The sequence below is a fragment of the Corythoichthys intestinalis genome, chromosome 7 (assembly GCF_030265065.1).
Source record: "Corythoichthys intestinalis isolate RoL2023-P3 chromosome 7, ASM3026506v1, whole genome shotgun sequence".
NCBI classification, from domain to species: domain Eukaryota; kingdom Metazoa; phylum Chordata; class Actinopteri; order Syngnathiformes; family Syngnathidae; genus Corythoichthys; species Corythoichthys intestinalis.
The window spans coordinates 49,177,443-49,199,561 of NC_080401.1; the positions used below are offsets into that span (position 1 = coordinate 49,177,443).

General features: G+C 38.5%; 1 protein-coding gene across 1 annotated transcript in view; it reads left to right on the plus strand.

The window, feature by feature from the left end:
* Window positions 1-22,119, plus strand: part of notch2 (notch receptor 2) — a 158,279-nt gene that overhangs the window by 68,567 nt on the left and 67,593 nt on the right. The window contains exons 3-7 of the mRNA XM_057840208.1: window positions 9,660-9,919; window positions 10,060-10,267; window positions 13,807-13,940; window positions 18,733-18,855; window positions 18,965-19,198. Coding sequence (XP_057696191.1) covers window positions 9,660-9,919; window positions 10,060-10,267; window positions 13,807-13,940; window positions 18,733-18,855; window positions 18,965-19,198 — 959 coding nt within the window. The remainder of the gene's footprint in view (window positions 1-9,659; window positions 9,920-10,059; window positions 10,268-13,806; window positions 13,941-18,732; window positions 18,856-18,964; window positions 19,199-22,119) is intronic.

Below are 22,119 nucleotides of genomic sequence, written 5' to 3' on the forward strand. Positions count from 1 at the left end.
GACATTCTGTTTAAGTAGAAAAAAGCATCATGTCAGCGCTAATTTTCTTGATTTGATGTGGGTAAAATTTACAAATACATTTTTGTTATTTTAAATGCCTTGAGGAGTTGTGGCATTCTGTTTATAGCTAGATATAATATCTCTGGCATGGATTTAGCTCAAGCACCATTAGCTGATGTCATATGCGTTCTTTTTTACACAGCAAATTAGTGGTGGAATAAGCAACAACGCCTCTTGCTTGCAGCCATTTTTTTGTAGTCCATGACGTGTCAGTTGCTTCAAGCCATGATTAATCAACAATAGGTTCTTTGACATACGAGAGCATAAATTGACAGGTTTTTCGAGTTACTCGCTGTTGTCAGGAGGATTTGTCTTAATTTGAGTTGCGAACTAATATTCGAGTTTTTAAGTTCTATGTTACAGGAGGAACAAGAGTTTAGTTTTCATCATTTAGAGACTGATAGCACTGTACTAGTAGTACCAGCAAGGGCGTAGGTTTGCATAGGGACTGTTGGGACAAAACACTACCAACTTTTCAGGATGCTTAAATTGTCCCCACCAACTTTTAAGCAACCTTATTTGCGTTATGTAATGACTTCAGTTATATATGTTATTTACAGTGGGGCAGATAAGTATTTAGTCAACCACTAATTGTGCAAGTTCTCCCACTTGAAAATATTAGAGAGGCCTGTAATTGTCAACATGGGTAAACCTCAACCACTAGAGGTAAATCACATTGTTTGATTTTTAAAGAATTTATTTGCAAATCATGGTGGAAAATAAGTATTTGGTCTATAACAAAAGTTCATCTCAATACTTTGTTTTGTACCCTTTGCTGGCAATAACGGAGGCCAAACGTTTTCTGTAACTCTTGACAAGCTTTTCACACACTGTTGCTGGTATTTTGGCCCATTCCTCCATGCAGATCTCCTTTAGAGCAGTGATGTTTTGGGGCTGTCGTTGGGCAACACAGACTTTCAACTCCCTCCTCACCCCGTGGCGTGAAAATGATAACAAGAACGGGGAGCAAAAATCCCAGAACCACACGGGGGGGCCTAGTGAATGACCTACAGAGAGCTGGGACCACAGTAACAAAGGCTACTTACTATCAGTAACACAATGCGCCGCCAGGGACTCAAATCCTGCACTGCCAGACGTGTCCCCCTGCTGAAAAAAGTACAGGTCCAGGCCCGTCTGCGGTTCGCTAGAGAGCATTTGGATGATCCAGAAGAGGATTGGGAGAATGTGTTATGGTCAGATAAAACCAAAATAGAACTTTTTGGTAGAAACACAGGTTCTCTTGTTTGGAGGAAAAAGAATACTGAATTGCACCATACCCACTGTGAAGCATGGGGGTGGAAACATCATGCTTTGGGGCTGTTTTTCTACAAAGGGACCAGGACGACTGATCTGTGTAAAGGAAAGAATGAATGGGGCCATGTATCGGGAGATTTTGAGTGAAAATCTCCTTCCATCAGCAAGGGCATTGAAGATGAGACGTGGCTGGGTCTTTCAGCATGACAATGAAATGTAGGTAGAAATGTAGAAATGTAGCCCTGACCCCCGTTCACCCAATCTGTTTGGTATTATTAATGTCCCATCCAGAGCAAAAAGTGTACATGCAGGTTATGCTGTAATATCCCTACCAATGTTGAGACCAAACCTACGCCATTGAGTACCAGCACCTTCTAAATTGTGTTTTCTTTCCTTAATATTACCTTGATTGCTCTTTTACTATAATTGCTAACTTGCCAATTAGAGACAGCATCTCCCTGTAGTTTTAGAAGTGAAATGGTTTGTAATGCAAACCTAGCATCTGTGCAGACATGGCAACACGCATGGTCTTTGTGTGAAAACATACTATTGGGATGTTTATTGCAGGGCAGAGCCCCTTGTAATTACACTGCAGGAGAGGGCGGTGGTTGAAGAGAAATGAGCCTCAAACGACGTATTGTTGTGATTGAAGAGGTTGATCTGCTTCAGTTATAGAAAAGAGGTCAGGCTCAGGTGTAGAAGTCTAAAACTAACAGGTTCTCGATTTGACAGTCAGGCAACTTTCATTAGCTGGCACCAGTGTCACTCACCAGGTCAGCATCGATTCGTTTTTTTTTTTTTAAAAGCGGAGTATGCACAAATTCAGAGATATTACAGTAGGTGGATACTGCGGTTATTACTTTTAACAAAAACGAAAATTATGGAAACTAAAATTGACAACATTTCATTAACTGAAATAAAAACAATATCTATCTGACATGTCTATAATATGAAACGGACGAGATGAGTCAATTTTGGGGTAATGCGGTCAAAGGTCACAGAGGTCGGAAAAGGAATTTTTCGATAACTTGATATTAGATTAGCCTATTAATTCTTTTTGTAAGGGAGGTGATTATATGAGAAGACAAGAGTGATGGCATTTTGGGGCATTTTGGGTCACTCTACCAAATGTGGCGATCCTTTGAATTTATTTGCTTAGGTGTGCTCCTCCAGTTATATATATATAACTAGCAGAATACTACTTGTGATGGGTAGTTAATTAAATAAACAGAAGAACTACACTCTGGTTATGGCCCCCCATAACACTCTAAAGTTAGTTTTTTTCCTCATCGTATTTAACTTATTGCCTTCTATTCACAATGATAGACATCCAATTCATTTAAACTGGGAAGGTTGGCTGACAAATGGATTGGACGTCTAACGCAGTTAATGGCAGGCACTGAGTATCCTATAAAGAGTTAATGTACAGTGGGGCAAATAAGTATTTAGTCAACCACTAATTGTGCAAGTTCTCCCACTTGAAAATATTAGAGAGGCCTGTAATTGTCAACATGAGTAAACCTCAACCATGAGAGACAGAATATGGAAAAACCTCAGAAAATTACATTGTTTGATTTCTCAAGAATTTATTTGCAAATCATGGTGGAAAATATGTATTTGGTCAATACCAAAAGTTCATCTCAATACTTTGTTATGTACCCTTTGTTGGCAATAACGGAGGCCAAACGTTTTCTGTAACTCTTGACAAGCTTTTCACACACTGTTGCTGGTGTTTTGGCCCATTCCTCCATGCAGATCTCCTCTAGAGCAGGGATGTTTTGGGGCTGTCCTTGGGCAACACGGACTTTCAACTCCCTCCACAGATTTTTCATGGGGTTGAGATCTGGAGACTGGCTAGGCCACTCCAGGACCTTAGAAAAGCTAACGAAGCCACTCCTTTGTTGCCCTGGCTGTGTGTTTGGGATCATTGTCATGTTGAAAGACCCAGGCAAGTCTCATCTTCAATGCTCTTGCTGATGGAAGGAGATTTTCACTCAATCTCTCGATACAAGGCCCCATTCATTCTTTCCTTTACACAGATCAGTCGTCCTGGTCCCTTTGCAGAAAAACAGCCCCAAAGCATTGTTTCCACCCCCATGCTTCATAGTGGGTATGGTGTTCTTCGGATGCAATTCAGTATTCTTTCTCCTCCAAACACGAGAACTTGTGTTTCTACCAAAAAGTTCTATTTTGGTTTCATCTGACCATAACACATTCTCCTAGTCCTCTTCTGGATCATCCAAATGCTCTCTAGTGAACCGCAGACGGGTCTGGACGTGTACTGGCTTCAGCAGGGAGACACGTCTGGCAGTGCAGGATTTGAGTCCCTGGCGGCGCATTGTCTTACTGATAGTAGCATTTGTTACTGTGGTCCCAGCTCTCTGTAGGTAATTCACTAGGGCTACGTTCATACTACAGGTCTTAATGCACAAATCCGATTTTTTCGTGTTTTTCCGACTCGAGTGAGGCATTAACTTGACGGTCTGAACGTGACAAGTCGCATAGAACTGGACCATTTCAAATCCGATCTGGGTCACTTTCGTATGTGGTTCAAATCCGATCTGGGCCACATTTTTCCAGACTGTCGCGGCGGTCTGTACTGTCCAGTCTCTCAAATCGGAATTCATGCAGCAATTACGTCATCAAAAAGCGAGCGAGACGCCACTTTAGCAGTACAGCTGTGCGTTATTAGAGCCTAGCTTGCCTTGAACACGGCTTTTAAGGAAGGGTCAGACTTGACAACAGTCAAAAAAGAAAAATAAAAATGGGTTGAGGATAAGCCTGGGGAAGGATCGGTTTTCTGTCTGCTCCATATAAGCAATATTTCAACATTGCTTACCCGGCCGAGAGTCGGGGCAAACTGCCCGTATGTGTGTGACATGCACGGACAGTGCGTGCATGCTATCGATCCATATACTTTGAATATAAGCCTAAACTGGGATTATTTATGTCTGTTATATGTGTCCTCTTTTTAAAAAGCAAAATATATTATCCCTGGAATGACGGATGACAGCCAGCATGTGTGGTCATTTGTTTTGATGCTTCTGCGCATGCGGGTCGTCTTGCTCAGCGCGTGTCGGACTGCGAATTAGTGCGCATGCGTAATACTTGAATGGTCTCAATGGACAAAGGCAGTCTCAACGGGCACGCCAAAAAACAGATATGACAAAAAAATCGGATTTGTGCATTAAGACCTGTAGTATGAACGTAGCCTAGGTCCCCCCGTGTGGTTCTGGGATTTTTACTGACCGTTCTTGTTATCATTTTGACGCCACGGGGTGAGATCTTGCATGGAGCCCCAGATCGAGGGAGATTATCAGTGGTCTTGTATGTCTTCGATTTTCTAATAATTGCTCCCAGAGTTGATTTCTTTACACCAAGCGTTTTACGTATTGCAGATTCAGTCTTCCCAGCCTGGTGCAGGTCTACAATTTGGTCTCTGGTGTCCTTCGACAGCTCTTTGGTCTTGGCCATAGTGGAGTTTGGAGTGTGACTGACAGAGGTTGTAGACAGGTGTCTTTTATACTGATAATGAGTTAAAACAGGTGCTGTTAATACAGGTAACGAGTGGAGCCTCATTAGACCTCATTAGAAGAATTTAGACCTCTTTGACAGCCAATCTTGCTTGTTTGTAGGTAACCAAATACTTATTTTCCACTTTAATTTGGAAATAAATTCTTTAAAAATCAAGCAATGTGATTTTCTGTTTTTTTTTCTCCACATTCTGTCTCTCATGGTGTAAGTTTAACCATGTTGACAATTACAGGCCTTTGTAATCTTTTCAAGTAGGAGGATTTGCACAATTTGTGGTTGACTAAATACTTATTTGCCCCACTGTACATGCCTTTTTGCAATTTTACAGCGTAACAAGTTTTTACATGCTAAATAAGGGCAGCTTTTGTGACAACCACTTTGATGTATGTTCCATATGGGCCATCCAATTTTGTTACTTGAGCCCATCCCGGGAGGCAAGTTTGTAGGGGGCCATTGTCAGAGGCAGCAGTTTGCTCACTCGCTCAGAGTCCCAAGACAGCGTGTCTGCAACGTGCCTGCCCACATTACAACAATGCAGGCGCACTGAGGGAATTGTAAGAACTGTTGTAAATTCACTTGTGACAAAATGAAACATTTGGCACGATCCTGTCACCCAGGGAGAAGTTGTGTGCGGAATAGAAAGTTTCAAAGGGAACACTGTCTCTGATGCCGATTTTTTTTTTTTTTTCTTGTGTTGTGTAATGTTATAATTTCCTTTCCCAGTGGCAGAAAAAAATAGAAAAATGGAGCAAACGCGGTGGTAAAATGATACATCGACAGCAGTTTTTTTTTCTTCAGTCGTACACTATGAGAGCTGTTGTTGTGCCCACAGTGAAATATGTTCAACCGAAAAAGCTACACTGGTTAGTGGCATGGGATTACAGTATGTGATGTGGTATACATTCGAATGCGGGATCGAGTGGGATAGTCAGCATATTGCATTTAAAACATAGGCTTTTTGAGCTGGAATGGTTTGGATGGAATAAAGGGGAGATTTTTGGGAGTGGCTTAAGCAGGAGTGGCTGTCTGTGGTTTCATGAAGCTTCAATGCAGACGAGTGACTTAACAAACATTCGGTATTATTTTTCTCTTGGCTTGAACTGTTTGAAAAAGAAACCTTTTTCGCTCGTGAAGATCTCTGTCAACAACTTCAGCTGACGCTACCCCACATCCTTCTGCTTTTGAACTTCTTCTTTACAGTGACTGACCCGCGTTTAACCTTTACGACAAGAGCTCAACTTCCACGTTTTCACAATTGTGGGGCAAAAAAAAAACTTGAGTGTATCATATCACCAGGCGAAATTGATTTTAAAGACAGTGGAGAGCCGTGCCTTAGCTAGCTTAGTTGCAAAACTATCATGTTGTGATTATAGGATCTGATTCCTGTGACACGATAGGTGTCAAACACAAGGCCTAGGAGGCCATATGTGGCCCATCAAATCATTTTGTGTGTTTTTCCACTTAAAATAAAGTTTAAGTCAACAATGAAAGATCAAGTACAACATAAACAACAACAAAAGGATAGTTACTGGATTTGCTTTTTTTATTTTTATTATTATTATTTTTTTAATTAATTGAAAAATCAAAATATACAAAATAGAAGTGTAGTTTGTTTATAAAAAACACATAATGAAAAAACTAAACTGTTTTTTTCCTTGTTTTTTTCTCTTTTTTTTTAAGAATATAAAAAATTACAAATTAAAACAAGTAATATTTACAGTATGTTTTAGGGCTGTCCCAAACGATTATTTTTCTCCAGATTAGTCTGCAGACTTTTTTCACGATTAGTCTCATAATTTTTTTTAATGAATTTTCTTTTTTTTTTTTTTTTTTTTTTTAATGAATTGAAAAAGCAAAAAATAAAAATTAGACATGTAGTTGGTTTTTAAAAACACATTATTAAAAAAAAAAAAGTTTTTGTCCTGTTTTTTTTTTTTTTTTTTTAATAATACAAAAAATTACAGATTAAAACAAGTTATATTTACAGTATTTTTTAGGGCTGTCCCAAACTATTATTTTTCTCCAGATTAGTCTGCAGACTTTTTAACGATTCGTCGACTAGTCTAATTTTTTTAATGATTTTTTTTTTAATTGAAAAATCAAAATATAAAAATTATAAATTTAGTTTGTTTTTAAAAAAAACACATAATTTAAAAAAATAGTTTTTTTTTCCCTTCCCCCCCCCCCCCCCCTTTTTTTTCTTTTTTTCTTAAGAATACAAAAAATTACAGATTAAAACAAGTAATATATGCAGTATTTTTTAGGGCTGTCCCAAACAATTATTTTTCTCCAGATTAGTCTGCAGACTTTTTTAACGATTAGTCGACTAGTCTAATAATTTTTTTTAGGAATTTTCTTTTTTTTCTTTTTTTTTTTTAAATTAATTGAAAAATCAAAATATAAAAATTAGAAATGTAGTATATTTTTTAAAAAAACACATAGTTGAGAAAAATACTGTTTTTTTCCTTTTTCTTTTTTATTTAAAGAATACAAAAAAATTACAGGTTAAAACAAGTAATATTTACAGTATTTTTTAGGGCTGTCCCAAATGATTATTTTTCTCCCAATTAGTCTGCAGACTTTTTTAACGATTAGTCGACAAGTCTAATAATTTTTTAATGATTTTTTTTTTTAACCGTGCAATTAATTTTTTGTCGACGATTAGTAACTCTCAAAACATTTTGGAACACTTAAATTCTTTATTAAAGTACAGATAAACACATAAATAACAATAATAAATCACAAATAAACAACGAGGTCAAATGCTGATGGCATTTACAAGTGCAAAAGAATGGAATGTAAAGTGATTCAGAACACTGAGACTGAGAAAACAATTCTTACCTTCTCTTTTTGTGGTTTGTCTATATTGTTCTCAGCATTTGAGTAAGCACTAAGCTTGAGAACGATAAACCGATACGACCGGATATCCGGTTTTCCAGGTGAGAGATACAGATGTATCGATTGTAAAGTTACCATTCGACAGTAATTAGCCATTAAATATTCAGTGAACCGATAGTAGAGATAGAATTCGGCTATCGTGAGCACAAGAATCGGCTTCTAATGCCTAGTTCAATGCATTGCTTAATATGATAATTTAACTTTTACTTCACATGCTAGCCTTGTGTCTTTCAGTGAATGACACAAGTGCGCGTCATTCGCCACACAGCGCACACTTAGATCGAGACCGCACGCATGATATAATATGGACAAGCACTACTCACAGTCGTGGTTGCCACAAGTTACTTCCCATGCATTTCGGCAGAACCGCTACTAGTCGCCGTCATTACCTGATCGTCACGGGCGTGTCATAACAACACGAGAGCTAACGAAACCACTGTAACGCACGCAGCGTCGCGTTTTCTTCACAGCCCAAAACGAAAACGAAACCAGTAGTGGCAACGAAGCAACATGCTAAAACAATGGACCGTGTGATCACCGACGGCAGCGACGTGCTGTGATTGATTTTCAACGCACCCAGGAAAACAAAAGTCGGACTTTTAAGTGATGAAAGCAGCCAGATCTGTTCGCATGGGACAGAGCTTGTGTGAAGTGTGGATCGGTACAGAAATCGTGAGTTTTAACCCTGAATAATAACCCACTACAATGCTGGAAAGGGCGGCATATTGTTTCCACGAAACGCAGTCTGCTTAAACAAGAACATGTGGATTAGTTGATCTTCCTCAAGAAAAAATTGCCCTTCAAAAAAGATATGGACAGTGATGAGCAATAAAAAATGAGGAAGCACGGGCATAAGTGAATGACTTTGCTGTGTATTAGGTTAAAGTAATGATTATTGACCTGTCTAAAATGCTGTTTTTATTCCCCCAATTATACCAGTCGTAAAGCATAATTTATTATTTATTTATGATAACACTAGCAGGTTTAATTTTTTTTTCAAGAGCTGCTGCATATAATTAATATTTTTTGTTTGTAAGATGTTTACATTGAAAGTTTGCACTTAAATTACTTACCTTTTGTGTTAAAAACACCAGGAAATACAGTAATTGAATAACTGCACTTTATTGTTGTCTGTGACTGGAGTTTTATTGTATTATCAGTCCCATCCAACAAAATGACGGTCATATAGTAAGCCTTATTTATTTTCTCATAAAAAATAAAACATAACATTGGTATGAAATTTTAGGGTCTATTCAAGGTCGACGTGCAACCAAGCTTGGCATTGAAGAGACAGGACAGAAGAGTGTACCCTCCTTTGTTTCTTTGAAATAAGTCAATGTTTTGGACAATCTGGTGCGCTTTTTTTGGCTTTGTGCCGCTTTCCCCGCTTGCATACAGAGCATCCGACATTCTGAACTTTCCACGCATATATTTTTTTAACCCTTCATTAACCGTCGACGGGATGTTGTGCTCGTCGACGGATTTACGTCATCGATGACGTCGACTATGTCGACTAGTCGGGACTGCTCTAAAATGATACAATTTACAGTGGCGGTTTGGCGAGTTTGGGGGGGCGCGAAACATTTACGTCTTCCTTGGGGGGGCGTAACAGAAAATAATTGAGAAGCACTGCTCTAAACTATTCATTGACTAAGAAAACTTGTCGATGCATTTGATAATGCATTAGTTGTTAATTCGTGGATTAATCAAGGCAACTAATCAATGGTCCTCCGAAGGAAATTATAACTATGATACGGCCTGTGACAAAGATGAGTTGAACACCCCTTCTCTATGCTAAACAAAAAAAGAGGTGTCATGTTTTGTACATCTGGAGCATTTCACTGTACAAAATACTTTAAAAAAAAAAACCAAAAAAAACAAGCATACATATTTTTCTTCGTATTTCTGTCCAGATGCGCACCGGGCTTCCTCGGGGAATACTGCCAATACAAGGACCCCTGTTATCCTAACTTCTGTCAGAACGATGGGAACTGCTCCGTGGGCATGCTAGTCAGCGTACCCACCTGCACCTGCCCTCTCGGCTTTATCGGAGAGCACTGCCAGATTCCACAGAACTCCACGTGCTACCCCAAAAACCCCTGCGCCAACCAAGGCAAATGCACCTTGCTGTCCCTCGACAAATACACTTGTAAATGCGCCCGAGGATGGACAGGTAAGAGAAACCCTTCTTGGTTTCAAGTCTCGTATTTCTACTTTGTGAATTTGTGTGGAAATTTGAATCGCTGGCGTCACAATGTTGTTAACAAAATGGCCAACCAAAAAATGACGTTATATCACACTTTCAATTACTAGGACCACGTTGTGAGTATGAAGACAGCTGCCTGTCAAGCCCCTGCGCCAATGGTGGATCGTGCCGCGCTCTGCCAGGTGGTACCTACATCTGCTCATGCCCACCTGGCTACACCGGTCCCCGCTGCCTCAATGACACCAACGAATGCATAGCCGCGCCCTCAAAATGTCAGAACGAAGGAGTGTGTGTCAACACCCCAGGCTCCTACAGGTAACAATCTATTTGACTGTCTACATATTTGAACCTACTGGAAACATGAATGAAAAAAATTAGACCATTTCCTAAACAATTCAATATCATGGAAACTTTTTTATTTTAGAAATAATTGAGCTTTTCCATGATATTCTTAATTTTTTTTAATTCACATTTTTTTTAAAGGTTCTGTAGTTTTTTTTCCACTCTTCATTTAATCCACATTTCCAGCTAAAATGTTAAGCACAGAGTTGTTGTATATGTAGTAAATAGTAGTATTTCGATAATAGTAGGTCTATTAGGTCAATGGTAGTACAGTGTATCACAAAAGTGAGTACACCCCTCGCATTTCTGCAGATATTTAGGTATATCTTTTCTTGGGACAACACTGACAAAATGACACTTTGAAACGTGAAAAGTACCGTAATTTCCCGAATATAAGGCGCACCTGTGTATAATGCGCACCCCAAATTTACTTGTAAAATCTAGGGGAAATTATTGTACCCTTTTATAACGCACACCCTAATTTAGCACCAATAAATAGAAGAATACAAGAAAACAGAGCTTGTGTACATATACAGAAATGTCATTTTACTGACTGGTGAAACACAGCACAAGCATAGCACATTGGTAGTTCAAAACATTATCATAAACTGACAATATTTACGATAATAATATGATTTGACAACTTCTCCAACTTACCAGAATCTAGGAGAAAACAAAACAGATGGGACTTTTCTTTTAAAGGCTGCTGTATAACTTGCTCGTTTCATCATGATGAATAAATGTTTCTTCCATGGATTGATACGGTAAAATGAAAGTGAGAACGTAAGTCGGAAATCCGTGAGAGCTCATCGCTGTCAACACAACAGTAACAATAGGAACTGTTGTTATTTGGGTTTGAGTTTCCCGAGGGACAGATATAGTTGACGGACACAGGAAGTCTGTGTACTTACGTTTGTTATGGTCCGAGTTGCGGAGCTGCAATAAACGTTGACTCAAACGAGTTCAAGAAACTAAATTCTGTGCTTTATGAAGAGTGAAAAAAGCAAAATTTAACACAGACGAAATCATTCGGCCGATTAGAGTGAAGTATTACCGAAACAAAATGGCGACGTCACGTACCGTAATGATCGGCAACGGGTCGCCGCATTCGTTTCTTCAACACAACGTGGCCGTGTCAATTAAAAAAAAAAAAAAAAAAAAAATTGGTTTATATATATACGTATGTAATATATATATATATTCGTGTCTCCATCCATGCACCCGTTTATAATGCGCATCATGATTTTACAAGTTGATTTTGGGGGAAAAAAAGTGCGCATTATATTCGGGAAATTACGATAGTCTGTGTGCAGTTTATATAATAGAGTTAAGTATTTTCCCCTCAAAATAACTCAAAATATAGCCATTAATATCTAAACCCCTGGCAACAAAAGTGAGTACACCCCTTTGAAAAAAACGTACATCCCTAAATGTCCAAATTGAGTGCTGCTTGTCATTTTCCCACCAAAATGTCATGTGACTCGTCACAGGAGTGCTGCCAGCATTGCTGCAGAGATTGAAGAGGTGGGGCTTCAGCCTGTTAGTGCTCAGACCATACGAGTCTTTGTTTTTCTTTGTTTGGATCGATTATTTATCATCTAAAATACTGGGGAGAATGTGACAGGAACCAAAAAAATACAATTAAGCGATAGTTAAGAGTTAGATATCCGTGACCTATTTACAGACAGTATTTTTTTCATTGTGACGTAATTTATTTTTTATTATTGATTGTAGGCTAAAAGTGGTAGACATTTTGAATAATATAATTCTTTTTATGGTTGGGTTGAAACAAACAAAAGCGTTTGCGCTTTGTCTGTAAACGGGGGTTTCCAGGATAAAACGGACAAATTAAAAATAGTTTGAGGGCTTAATGCACCATGAAACTGCTATGGCAGCATATAGACATATTGTTCTATCAAACACAACAGTTCTTTTGGCTTAAGATACAGCAGTTTATTTTAAAGAGGGGTGCAAGAGCAGAAACTGCTTTTTCAGCCTTGTCTGTGTTTTTCTCCATATAAATATTTAGGGCGCACCGCATTATAAGGCGCAGTAGTAGTAGTAGTTGTAGTCGTAGTATAGTAGTTGTGGTTGGTTGTAATGCTTTCACTAGATAGAGCTGCGCTAATGGGAATGTCATGCCATGATAAACAAATATTGATCCATATACGGTGCCCTCCATAATTATTGGCACCCCTGAATAAGATGTGGTTTTTAGCTTCTAATATATATATTTTTTAATTCAAATAATATGGGACCTCAACGGAAAAAAAGAGAAAAATTCAACCTTCAATGCAAGTGCATTCATTCAGTGGGGGAAAAATCCCCCATAAAGAAAAAAAATATTTGACATCAAATAATGTGTGTCAAAATTATTAGCACCCCTGGTGTTAATACATTGTACAACCCCATTTTGCCAGCAAAACAAGGTCTGGGGACTAAGATGGCCATGGGAGGAGCTTGATTTTGTGTCTGGTGAACCACTTCTGTGTAGATTTGGCCATATGTTTCGGGTCATTGTCTTGCTGAAAGACCCAGTGACGACCCATCTTCAGCTTTCGGGCAGAGGACAACAGATTTTGATTTAAAATGTCTTGGTATTTCAAAGCATTCATGATGCCATGCACCCTAACAAGGTTCCCAGGGCCTTTGGATGCGAAACAGCCCCACAGCGTCACTGACCCACCCCCATACTTCACAGTGGGTGTGAGGTGCTTTTCAGCATGCGCATCTTTCGTGGCACGCCAGACCCACTTTGAGTGTTTGTTGCCAAAAAGCTCAATCTTGGTCTCATCTGACCAAAGCACACGGTCCCAGTTGAAGCCTGGGATCGTGTGTATTTTTGTGTGACAAAATCAACCTCCTCCCATGGCCATCTCAGTCCCCAGACCTTGTTTTGTTGGCAAAAGGGGATTGTACAAAGTATTAACACCAGGGGTGCTAATAATTGTGACTCACATTATTTGATGTCAAATAATTTTTTCTTTATGTGGGATTTTTTCCCACTGAATGAATGCACTTGTATTGAAGGTTGGATTTTTCTCTTTTTTTCCATTAAGGTTCCATATTATTTGAATTAAAAAAAATATTAGAAGCTAAAAAAAAACACATCTTTTGCAGGGGTGCCAATAATTATGGAGGGCACTGTAGTAGGCGCATTGGATAATAAGGCACGTTGTCGGCTTTTGAGAAAATTGATGGCTTAAATGCGCCTTATAGTGCGGAAAATACAGTGCTCTAGTCTATACCTTGTTTGGCCATTGGTACTGTAAGTATGTGTGCAGAAGCAAAAATGTTTCAAAGCACTTCCACCCACAAAAGCGATTACAATCAAATCACAGACTTCAATCTGGTCAAACTTTGGTCTTATGCTTGAAACAAAACAACTGGTGTTCAACATAAGGTCACTTATACGTGAAGTCAGATAGAGAACGAATCAGGTTTTCGAATCAGGAGTTGATGAGAAATGTCTAAATAGCGATTATGCCACTAATGGGGATTTACTTCTGCAGGTGTCTGTGCAGTGCTGGGTTCACGGGTCGACACTGCGAGAGCTCTTACGTCCCCTGTTCGCCATCACCTTGCCTAAACGGAGGCACTTGCCATCAGAACTCTGAAACCAGCTACTCATGCCACTGTCTTCCAGGTAATACAGAAAATGCACTGAAATGCATTTTTGTTTTTAAAAAGCTGACACACACTTCAGTACTGCACATAAGTAAAGTTCTACGTAGCCTTTAAAAAAATCTTAAGTATTTGGCTTATCTGATCACCCCTGACCGGAACTTGACTACTTTTAAGAGAAGATGTTTCTTTGCATTGTTTAAGGTGCAAACAGTCAGGTACTCCTGACTGTTTTGTATTAAACACACTGTCCTGTCACTCCGCTACAGTTAGCGAGTAGATGCTACAAACACACATGGCTGCTATTTCTACACTATCAGGTCATGTCATAATTCTTATGTACACGAGACAGTTGTCTACATAAGCGGCATCTCAGCCTCCGATTAACGCGTCTGTGTCTGTGGCTGAAAAAATGTCTCTCCTGTAGTAGTTTTCAGACAACGGAGCACATTGTTATACCACGATTGATTTCTATTTAAAGCAATGGCGTGTCATTCTTTTATGTGTCTACATGTGTGATGTGCTGTCTGAAAATGTGTGGAATGCTACTCTGATCTTTTTTGTGCTATTACTTCATGAACAACATGAAGGAGGATTGGCAGATCCTGTCAATGGCAGCAAATGAGTTAACATCGTCAATGTCTGAAGTTGAGCTGAGAGATTTTAAGCTTGAGTTTGTAGATCGAAAAAAAAAATAGGTCGGTCTCGGTGATCAGCCCTGACATATTTAATCGAACAAATACAGAGATATAGAGATTAGGCATGTGCCGGTATGAGATTCTGACGGTATGATAACCTCAAGCTAAAATATCACGGTATCATGGTATTGCAATTACAGCTCTAAAATGTGTTACTTTGAGATATCTTGGTAAAAAAAAAATTAAGAGAAAACCTTTCCCCATTGAACAGGATTTTTATTTTTCAAAACATATTTGCAAATTTTAACGTAAATATAATGTTTACATTTTCTAAATAAAATTAAAATAAATGCAGTTCTTTTGTTGAGCCTAAACCCCCAGCCAAAGCTCAGCATTATTACCATCAGAACCAAAATAATTGATATTTTTTTCCATAAGAGCACGTGTCTATGACTCACATTGTGTTTACTTTATACTAAGGGTGTAACGGTACATGCATTTGTATTGAACCGTTTCGGTACGTGATACTCGGTTCGGAATGAAGGCGTACCGAACGAGTTTCTGACGTAATGTAACCCTTACTTTTCGAGGCTGTGTGTCGATCGGGTTACAGTTTCTTTGTGTAGATTATATTTACTCCGTGTTCTCTGAGGACCAACACGGTACGACAGTATAACCCAGAAACGTCAACGGCATGACAACGTGGCCGCCGCGAGAACGCAGTGAAACGCGGGCGTTAAAGTCAATCAGCCAATGCACACCAGTCGCAGTGCAGCCGCGTGTTAGACGCGTCCCAGAAGCGGCTCAACACGACGCACGCGAAAAGAACGGAGGAGTTTATTATTTGACGCGAGACGCGACCGTCCTGCGTCAATACTACTACCGGTAGCTAGGATTGGGCAGACTGGAAGTCACTCGTGTAAAAATGCGGTGGATTCGGTCGATTTTCAAACTAATATGCAATTGTAACTAGGCCTGAACGATATTGGAAAAAACTATTGTCGCGATTTTTTTTAGGTTTGCAATATATTGCGATATTATATTGCGATATTAAAAAAAAAAAAGATCTATCTTTTTTAAATAAATTTTCACTAAATGACTTGAATAGGTGTTTGGAAATACTTTACATAACACACCGTGACCACAGTGTATTCATATAATACCGTTTAATTTGTTAATGATGAAGATTTCTGTATGAAGGTATCCAGGAAGTCATGTCTGCACAAAATAGATCATTTATTGAATACAATATTTTACACTTCAACAGCAGCAAATACATTAAATGATAAATAAAAGAGCAGGTGCATTAGTCCCCTTAGTTTTTGACAAAATATAACAAATAAAAACTTCTGTAAAATAACAACAAAGTTGTCAACATATTTGAACAAAAATATTAAATATGACAAATAAAAGAGTTGTTCACAAACTATAACAATAAATAAAAACCTCAGTAAAACAACAAAGTTGTCAACATATTTGAACAAAAATATTAAATATGACAAAAGAGTTCACAAACTATAACAATACATAAAAACCTCAGTTAAACAACAAAGTTGTCAACATATTTGAACTTAAATATTAAATCTGACTAATAAAAGTGCAAGTGCATTAGTCCCCTGAGTTGTTTACACAAAATATAACAATATAAAACTGCAAAACGGCAACAAAGTTGTAAAAATATTTCAACAAAAATATTAAGTATCAAAACTTTATGTGCAGCTGTACTATATATAGTTATTTGAAAAATACGGTTTACAATAAATTTAAATATAAAAGAAACAAACTCAATTGAACTTGTAAATAATTGAACTGAATAACTGCAAATAACTGTGATGAATAACAGAACCATTTTAACTCCCAAATTTCCTGCCTTCCTGATAGCTGTCACATTAAAAGAAGAAAAGACATTCCTTCAGCTGTGTTATGTATTTGTCTGCATATCGTCCACCTTCCTTGCTCAGCAATTCTCAACTGGGTCTCATAGGTTTTTGGCCAAGACTATTAGTTTATCCACTATAGCAGGCTTGAGACAATAACGTTGGCACGTAACAATGTTCCCACCTGTGCTAAAAAGCCTCTGATGGGGAGCTCGTAGCAGGAATGCATAGATACCTGCGTTTTAAATGGTCCCACATGTTTGACAGATTACTTCTTGTTGAGGCAACCATGGCGAGGCACTGTCGACAGGGCTGTTTTTTGTCCCTTATAGTCTTGTTCTTGCCAAAATACTTCCAAAACTCCTTTTGGATACAGTCTTCCTTGCTCCTCCAACGTGTTGATTGCTTGCTTTCACTTTGAGAACGGGCCCTCCTCCCTCCGCTCTGCTGTTCGGCCCCTCCTCCTTCCACTCCGCTGTTGCAGGGGGAGGGGGAGGAGCCGATGACTTGCTGGAGAGAAAGAGAAGCTGTGCGCTTTTTTTCCCCTCTCCTTCCTCAAAACAAACGTTTGTGGATTAAAAAAAATGAAATTAAAAAACTATCGCACGTCCTTGCGATGGGACTATTGCACATGCGCACATCGCGATGGCGATGTTTAAACGATATATCGTTCAGGCCTAATTGTAACCCACTTTTTGAGTCCATCAGATCTCTTGAGTGGTAGATCGGCGCACAGTTGACTTGTCTATGTTGATTTACTGCTGTCTTCTCTGCTATAATAATAACCAACACTGCCCCGTGTTCAATACAAAACCCTCCTACCACAACAAAACAAGTAGGAACTAATATTCACATAGGAACTAAAGTTATACAACATAAAATATACAATATAAATGAATACTACATCACATTTATAAAATATAAACACATAATAAAATAAATAATAGCCCCTTTAAATAAAATGAAATGAGCTAAAACACCTGTAATTAAATAACAATAATAATACACAGATCCTGCTTACACAATTAAATTTATTAATTTCTGTGTGGCGCTTTAACTTGAGAAAATCCACCAATAAAGCTTTTGAAAACCGTTCATAAGGACAAAAAAAAAAGATTCATTGAGGCATTTCATTTGTAAAATACATGTTAAAATCTTGGTCATTGAGATTTCTTTTCTCTTTAGCACAGGACTTCTTTTTTCTTCTTTCTTTCAGAAAGAAAGCTGACCAATACGCGGGGTCTGAAAGGCAAATTGTTGTTGGATTATCTTTCAATATCCGCTACTTTTTGAGCATAATTCTAGCTTTGTATAGGCTAATGTTCCTATTGTTGAAAGCACAAAGGTATGTAATAAACAACTAGCACATTTATATTTTGCATTTTGTTTTCTTACTGTACCGAAAATGAACCGAAACGTGACCTCAAAACCGAGGTACGTACCAAATCGAGATTTTTGTGTTCCGTTACACCCCTACTTTATACACAGTCTTTCTCATCACAGACAGTTGCCGAGAGGAAAAAAAATGCTTTACCACTGCTAGACACACTAAACACGCTGGAGTTAACTCTTGTAGAAGATGGAAAACGTTTATGACTGTGTTTATTAACTTTTAATTTTGTATAAATGCGAAATCCTATTGGAGGTATTGCCTCCTCGGCAACCGCCCACCGCAAACATGTTTTATTGGTTACCCCTTCCTTCTCTGAGCCACGGCCATATGTAACTTTTCTGCAGCCGACGTATTCCCATACCAGCGATTTTGTATTATTTAAAGGGGGGAAAAGTTTAGGAGTTTCACCTCCTCCAGCCATGGTTTAGCACAATCGGTAATTGTCACATGTCTAGTAGAGATGCAAGTAGACTATTGTTTGACAGATTGCCAAATGAAATGTGCAATGTTGAAGGTTTTAGCGTTTTTCGAACACCTGGTAGCTTAATGAATAAAAATTAGCATCAATTCACCTTATTTAACGCTTGAAACAATTCACACACAGTAACACCTCTGAAACATTTTCTTAAAAAGATTCTAAAAACTACCGGTTTAAAAAAAAAAGTACAAAAACTAGTCAAAACAAATCATGATCGTGAAAAGAATCGAGATCAGACGATTGACGAAAATTGTGGTCCTTTGTTAAGCTAAAACTGGGAGGGCTGGCAGTTTTTCCCAGTCAAGATGGATCTATTTCCATCTAGTAGGTGTTATTAATATAAATTTGACTACAACATATACTCTTTGAATACTATTCTAATGGTTAGCAACTTTGTTGAATTAACGCAAATCATTCATTATTGCCAGGATTCAATGGCACCAACTGCGAGAACAACATCGACGACTGCCCAGGTCATCAGTGCGAAAACGGTGGCACTTGTATGGACGGCGTCAACACTTACAACTGTCAGTGTCCTCCAGAGTGGACTGGTAAGCTAGAATGACTGCGTTTGAATGCTGCTGTGATATTTTGTACACTGGTGGGAACAACTTCAATTCATCTCTTGTAATCCACTATGAAATAATGTCCCATTCACAGGTCAGCACTGCACAGAAGACGTGGACGAATGTCGTCTCCAGCCCAACACCTGCCAGAACGGCGGCACCTGCAACAACCTGGCCGGCGGCTACGTATGCGTGTGCGTCAACGGCTGGAGCGGACCCGACTGCTCGGAAAATATCGACGACTGTACGACCGCAGCTTGTACACAAGGCTCGACTTGCATTGATAGGGTCGCCTCTTTCATTTGCCGCTGCCCCCATGGGAAAACAGGTGAGACGGTCGCAAAGGATCTGTTTAACCCTTTAAAGGGTATGACAACACCTGGGGAAATGCTAATATTCCATCATTTATCCATCAACGCATGCCTTTTGAATTCATATCATGCCACTTCGTGTAATTACACACATCGCAACACCAAGAAAATGATAGAAATTAGGTCGATTGTCAAGCTAAAACGACCCGCCCCCGAGATGCCGGAAATCTAGCATATTGTGTGCGTGACGTCACTATAAGGAAACAACCGGCTCAGTGCTTAGTACTGAATGGTGGCGATGATGGCGGACAATTTTGTTTCTAGTTGCAGCGACGAATCCGACGTAACGAACATTCTTCTAATGGTGATGAGGAGAGTTATGAACCTTTCTTTGGTGTTTTGGGTTATCAGTTTGAGCCCAAACGAAAGCCAATGCATCCTAATGAAAGGATCATTGAGGGGAGCAGTCACACTGATGAAACACCGGCGGCAACAGAAACACCGAATGGTTTGTTTTGCATTTCTTTTTGTGAAGCTGATACACCGTGACCGCAAAATAAAATAATATATAGAATAATTATCATTTAATGTGCTATCATCGGTTTTCGCTCTGCCACCCGACACAAATATGAATGGGATTAGAGGATTTGTTCTATATATTTTACGAGCGATAATTTATACATGTGTCCAGTCCTATATCCAATGCGTGGTATGTTTTTTATTATAAAAGAGTACTCACTCTGGCCATTTCCCTCCTTTGCTTTGCCTGGGGTGGTGGGGTGGTCTCATCAGAGCCAGTCATCGTCTTCTTTCTTGTTATCTGGGGACATTTAGGTGGCTGCGCGTGAAGGTGGGCACCGCATCTGCTTTCAGCAGCAATTTCTAAGCGAAACCTGATTTCATTTGTCCATAGTTCGTATAGCTTTCAGGTGTAAAATGCGCACCACACAAAATCGTGCCAGAGGCTGGGTCTGCAAAATTAGCCCTCTTAGCACTGACGAACTTTACTCATTTCTGCGTAGTCCAGCTCTTTTTCTTGCGTTCGGGAACTTATGGGTACTACATTGCAACAAATGGCTATTTGTAAACCACATAGCATGACAGGTTTGAACCATTTTAGCGATTTTTTGATAAAACACGAACGCAACTCTCTCGTCAATAAACAACGATGGCACCTGCCTTGACCTTTTGTTTCTTTGTTATGACGTCTCCGCCCCATTCGGCTGTTTCCGGAATACTTTGGGAAATTTTCGTAATTTTCTATCTATTTTCGATAATTGCTCATGAATATGATTTTTTTTTTGTGTTAACTTTATTAATATTTGTTATATCTTGCCACATAACGGTTTTATTGATATCTCACAGCCCCTTAGTGTTTTCATACCATTTAAAGGGCACTCATTTAAATACAAGGAAATTTAAAAATAAATCTTCTTTAGAGTGTTATTGGGGATCCATAACCACAGTAAGTTTCTCATTGAAATGCCTCAAAATCAACTGGGAGTGACCTAGAAATGCCCAAAAATCGGCAGGAAGTAGCCCAAGATCAAGAAGAAGTGACCCGTAAATGCCCCAAAATGAGCATGAAGTGGCTGAAAATCAACCGGAAGTGATCCGTTAATGTCCCAAAATCAATAAAAAGTGACCTAGGAGAGTTTACTGATCAGCAGATTAAGCATCCCCACGTATTTTCTCCAGGAATTGCATTTTCTAGTTTACCATATTTAGTTTCTATTGATATTTTATTCATTTGTTAATGTAGTTAATGGAGGCATGTGCCGGTATGAGATTTTGACGGTATGATAACCTTAACCAAAAATACCGCAGTTTCACAGTATTGCAATTATAGCTCTAAAATGTGTTATTTTGAGTTGTATGGTTAACAAAAAAAAACAAAAACTTTTTTTCCATTGAGCAGGATTTTTTTTATTTTTCACAACATATTTGCAAATTGGAACATAAACATGAATGTTGGAATAAATAACAAAAAAATAAATAACTGAAATATTTTAAATAAAATTAAACTAAGTAGAACATAGACTATTTTTTTAAATGAAGTAACATAGTAGAGCTGTCCCGACTAGTCGACATAGTCGACGTCATCGATGACGTAAATCCGTCGACGAGCACAACATCCCGTCGACGGTTAATGAAGGGTTAAAAAAAAATTACATGCGTGGAAAGTTCAGAATGTCGGATGCTCTGTATGCAAGCGGGGAAAGCGGCACAAAGCCAAAAAAAGCGCACCAGAGTGTCCAAAACATTGACTTATTTCAAAGAAACAACGGAGGGTACTCTTCTGTCCTGTCTGTTCAATGCCAAGCTTGGCTGCACGTCGGCCGTGAATAAACACCTCAAGCGCCGTCACCGTTTGTAAATTTTTTTTTTTTCCCTTCATTTTTTGTACACCAGAGGGTGCTGTCGCCTTACTGAATCATAATGTTTCATTGACAATGGGCCTATAAGTGCTATTAGTATTGTCCTTATGCTAACTGAAAGGTTTATTTCATGTTATGGTTTATTTTATAGTATAGAAAATTATATAAGGTTAAAAGGTCATAAATATATACAGTATATACAGTGATTGCACTCAAGGGAGAGATTGTCAATGATAAGGTAATAAATTAAGGTAAAGGCAATTCGTTGATATATAAATAAGGTTTAAAAGGAAAAAGGTGAAAAGTTTTTGTTAATTTCTAATTGTGTTGTTTTATTTGTGTGCACCATAGCTCTTACGGTGTGATTACATCAAGGATGGAATAAAAGTTGTAAACCATCAGTTTAAGAGACCACCTTTTCAATCAGGGATGCTACACTAGTAAATTCTATCAGCATTTGAACTAATTGTTTATTTGTGATTTATTATTATTTATGTGTTTATGTGTACTTTAATAAATTAAGTGTTCCAATATGTTTTTTGTGAATTGATAAGCGTCAA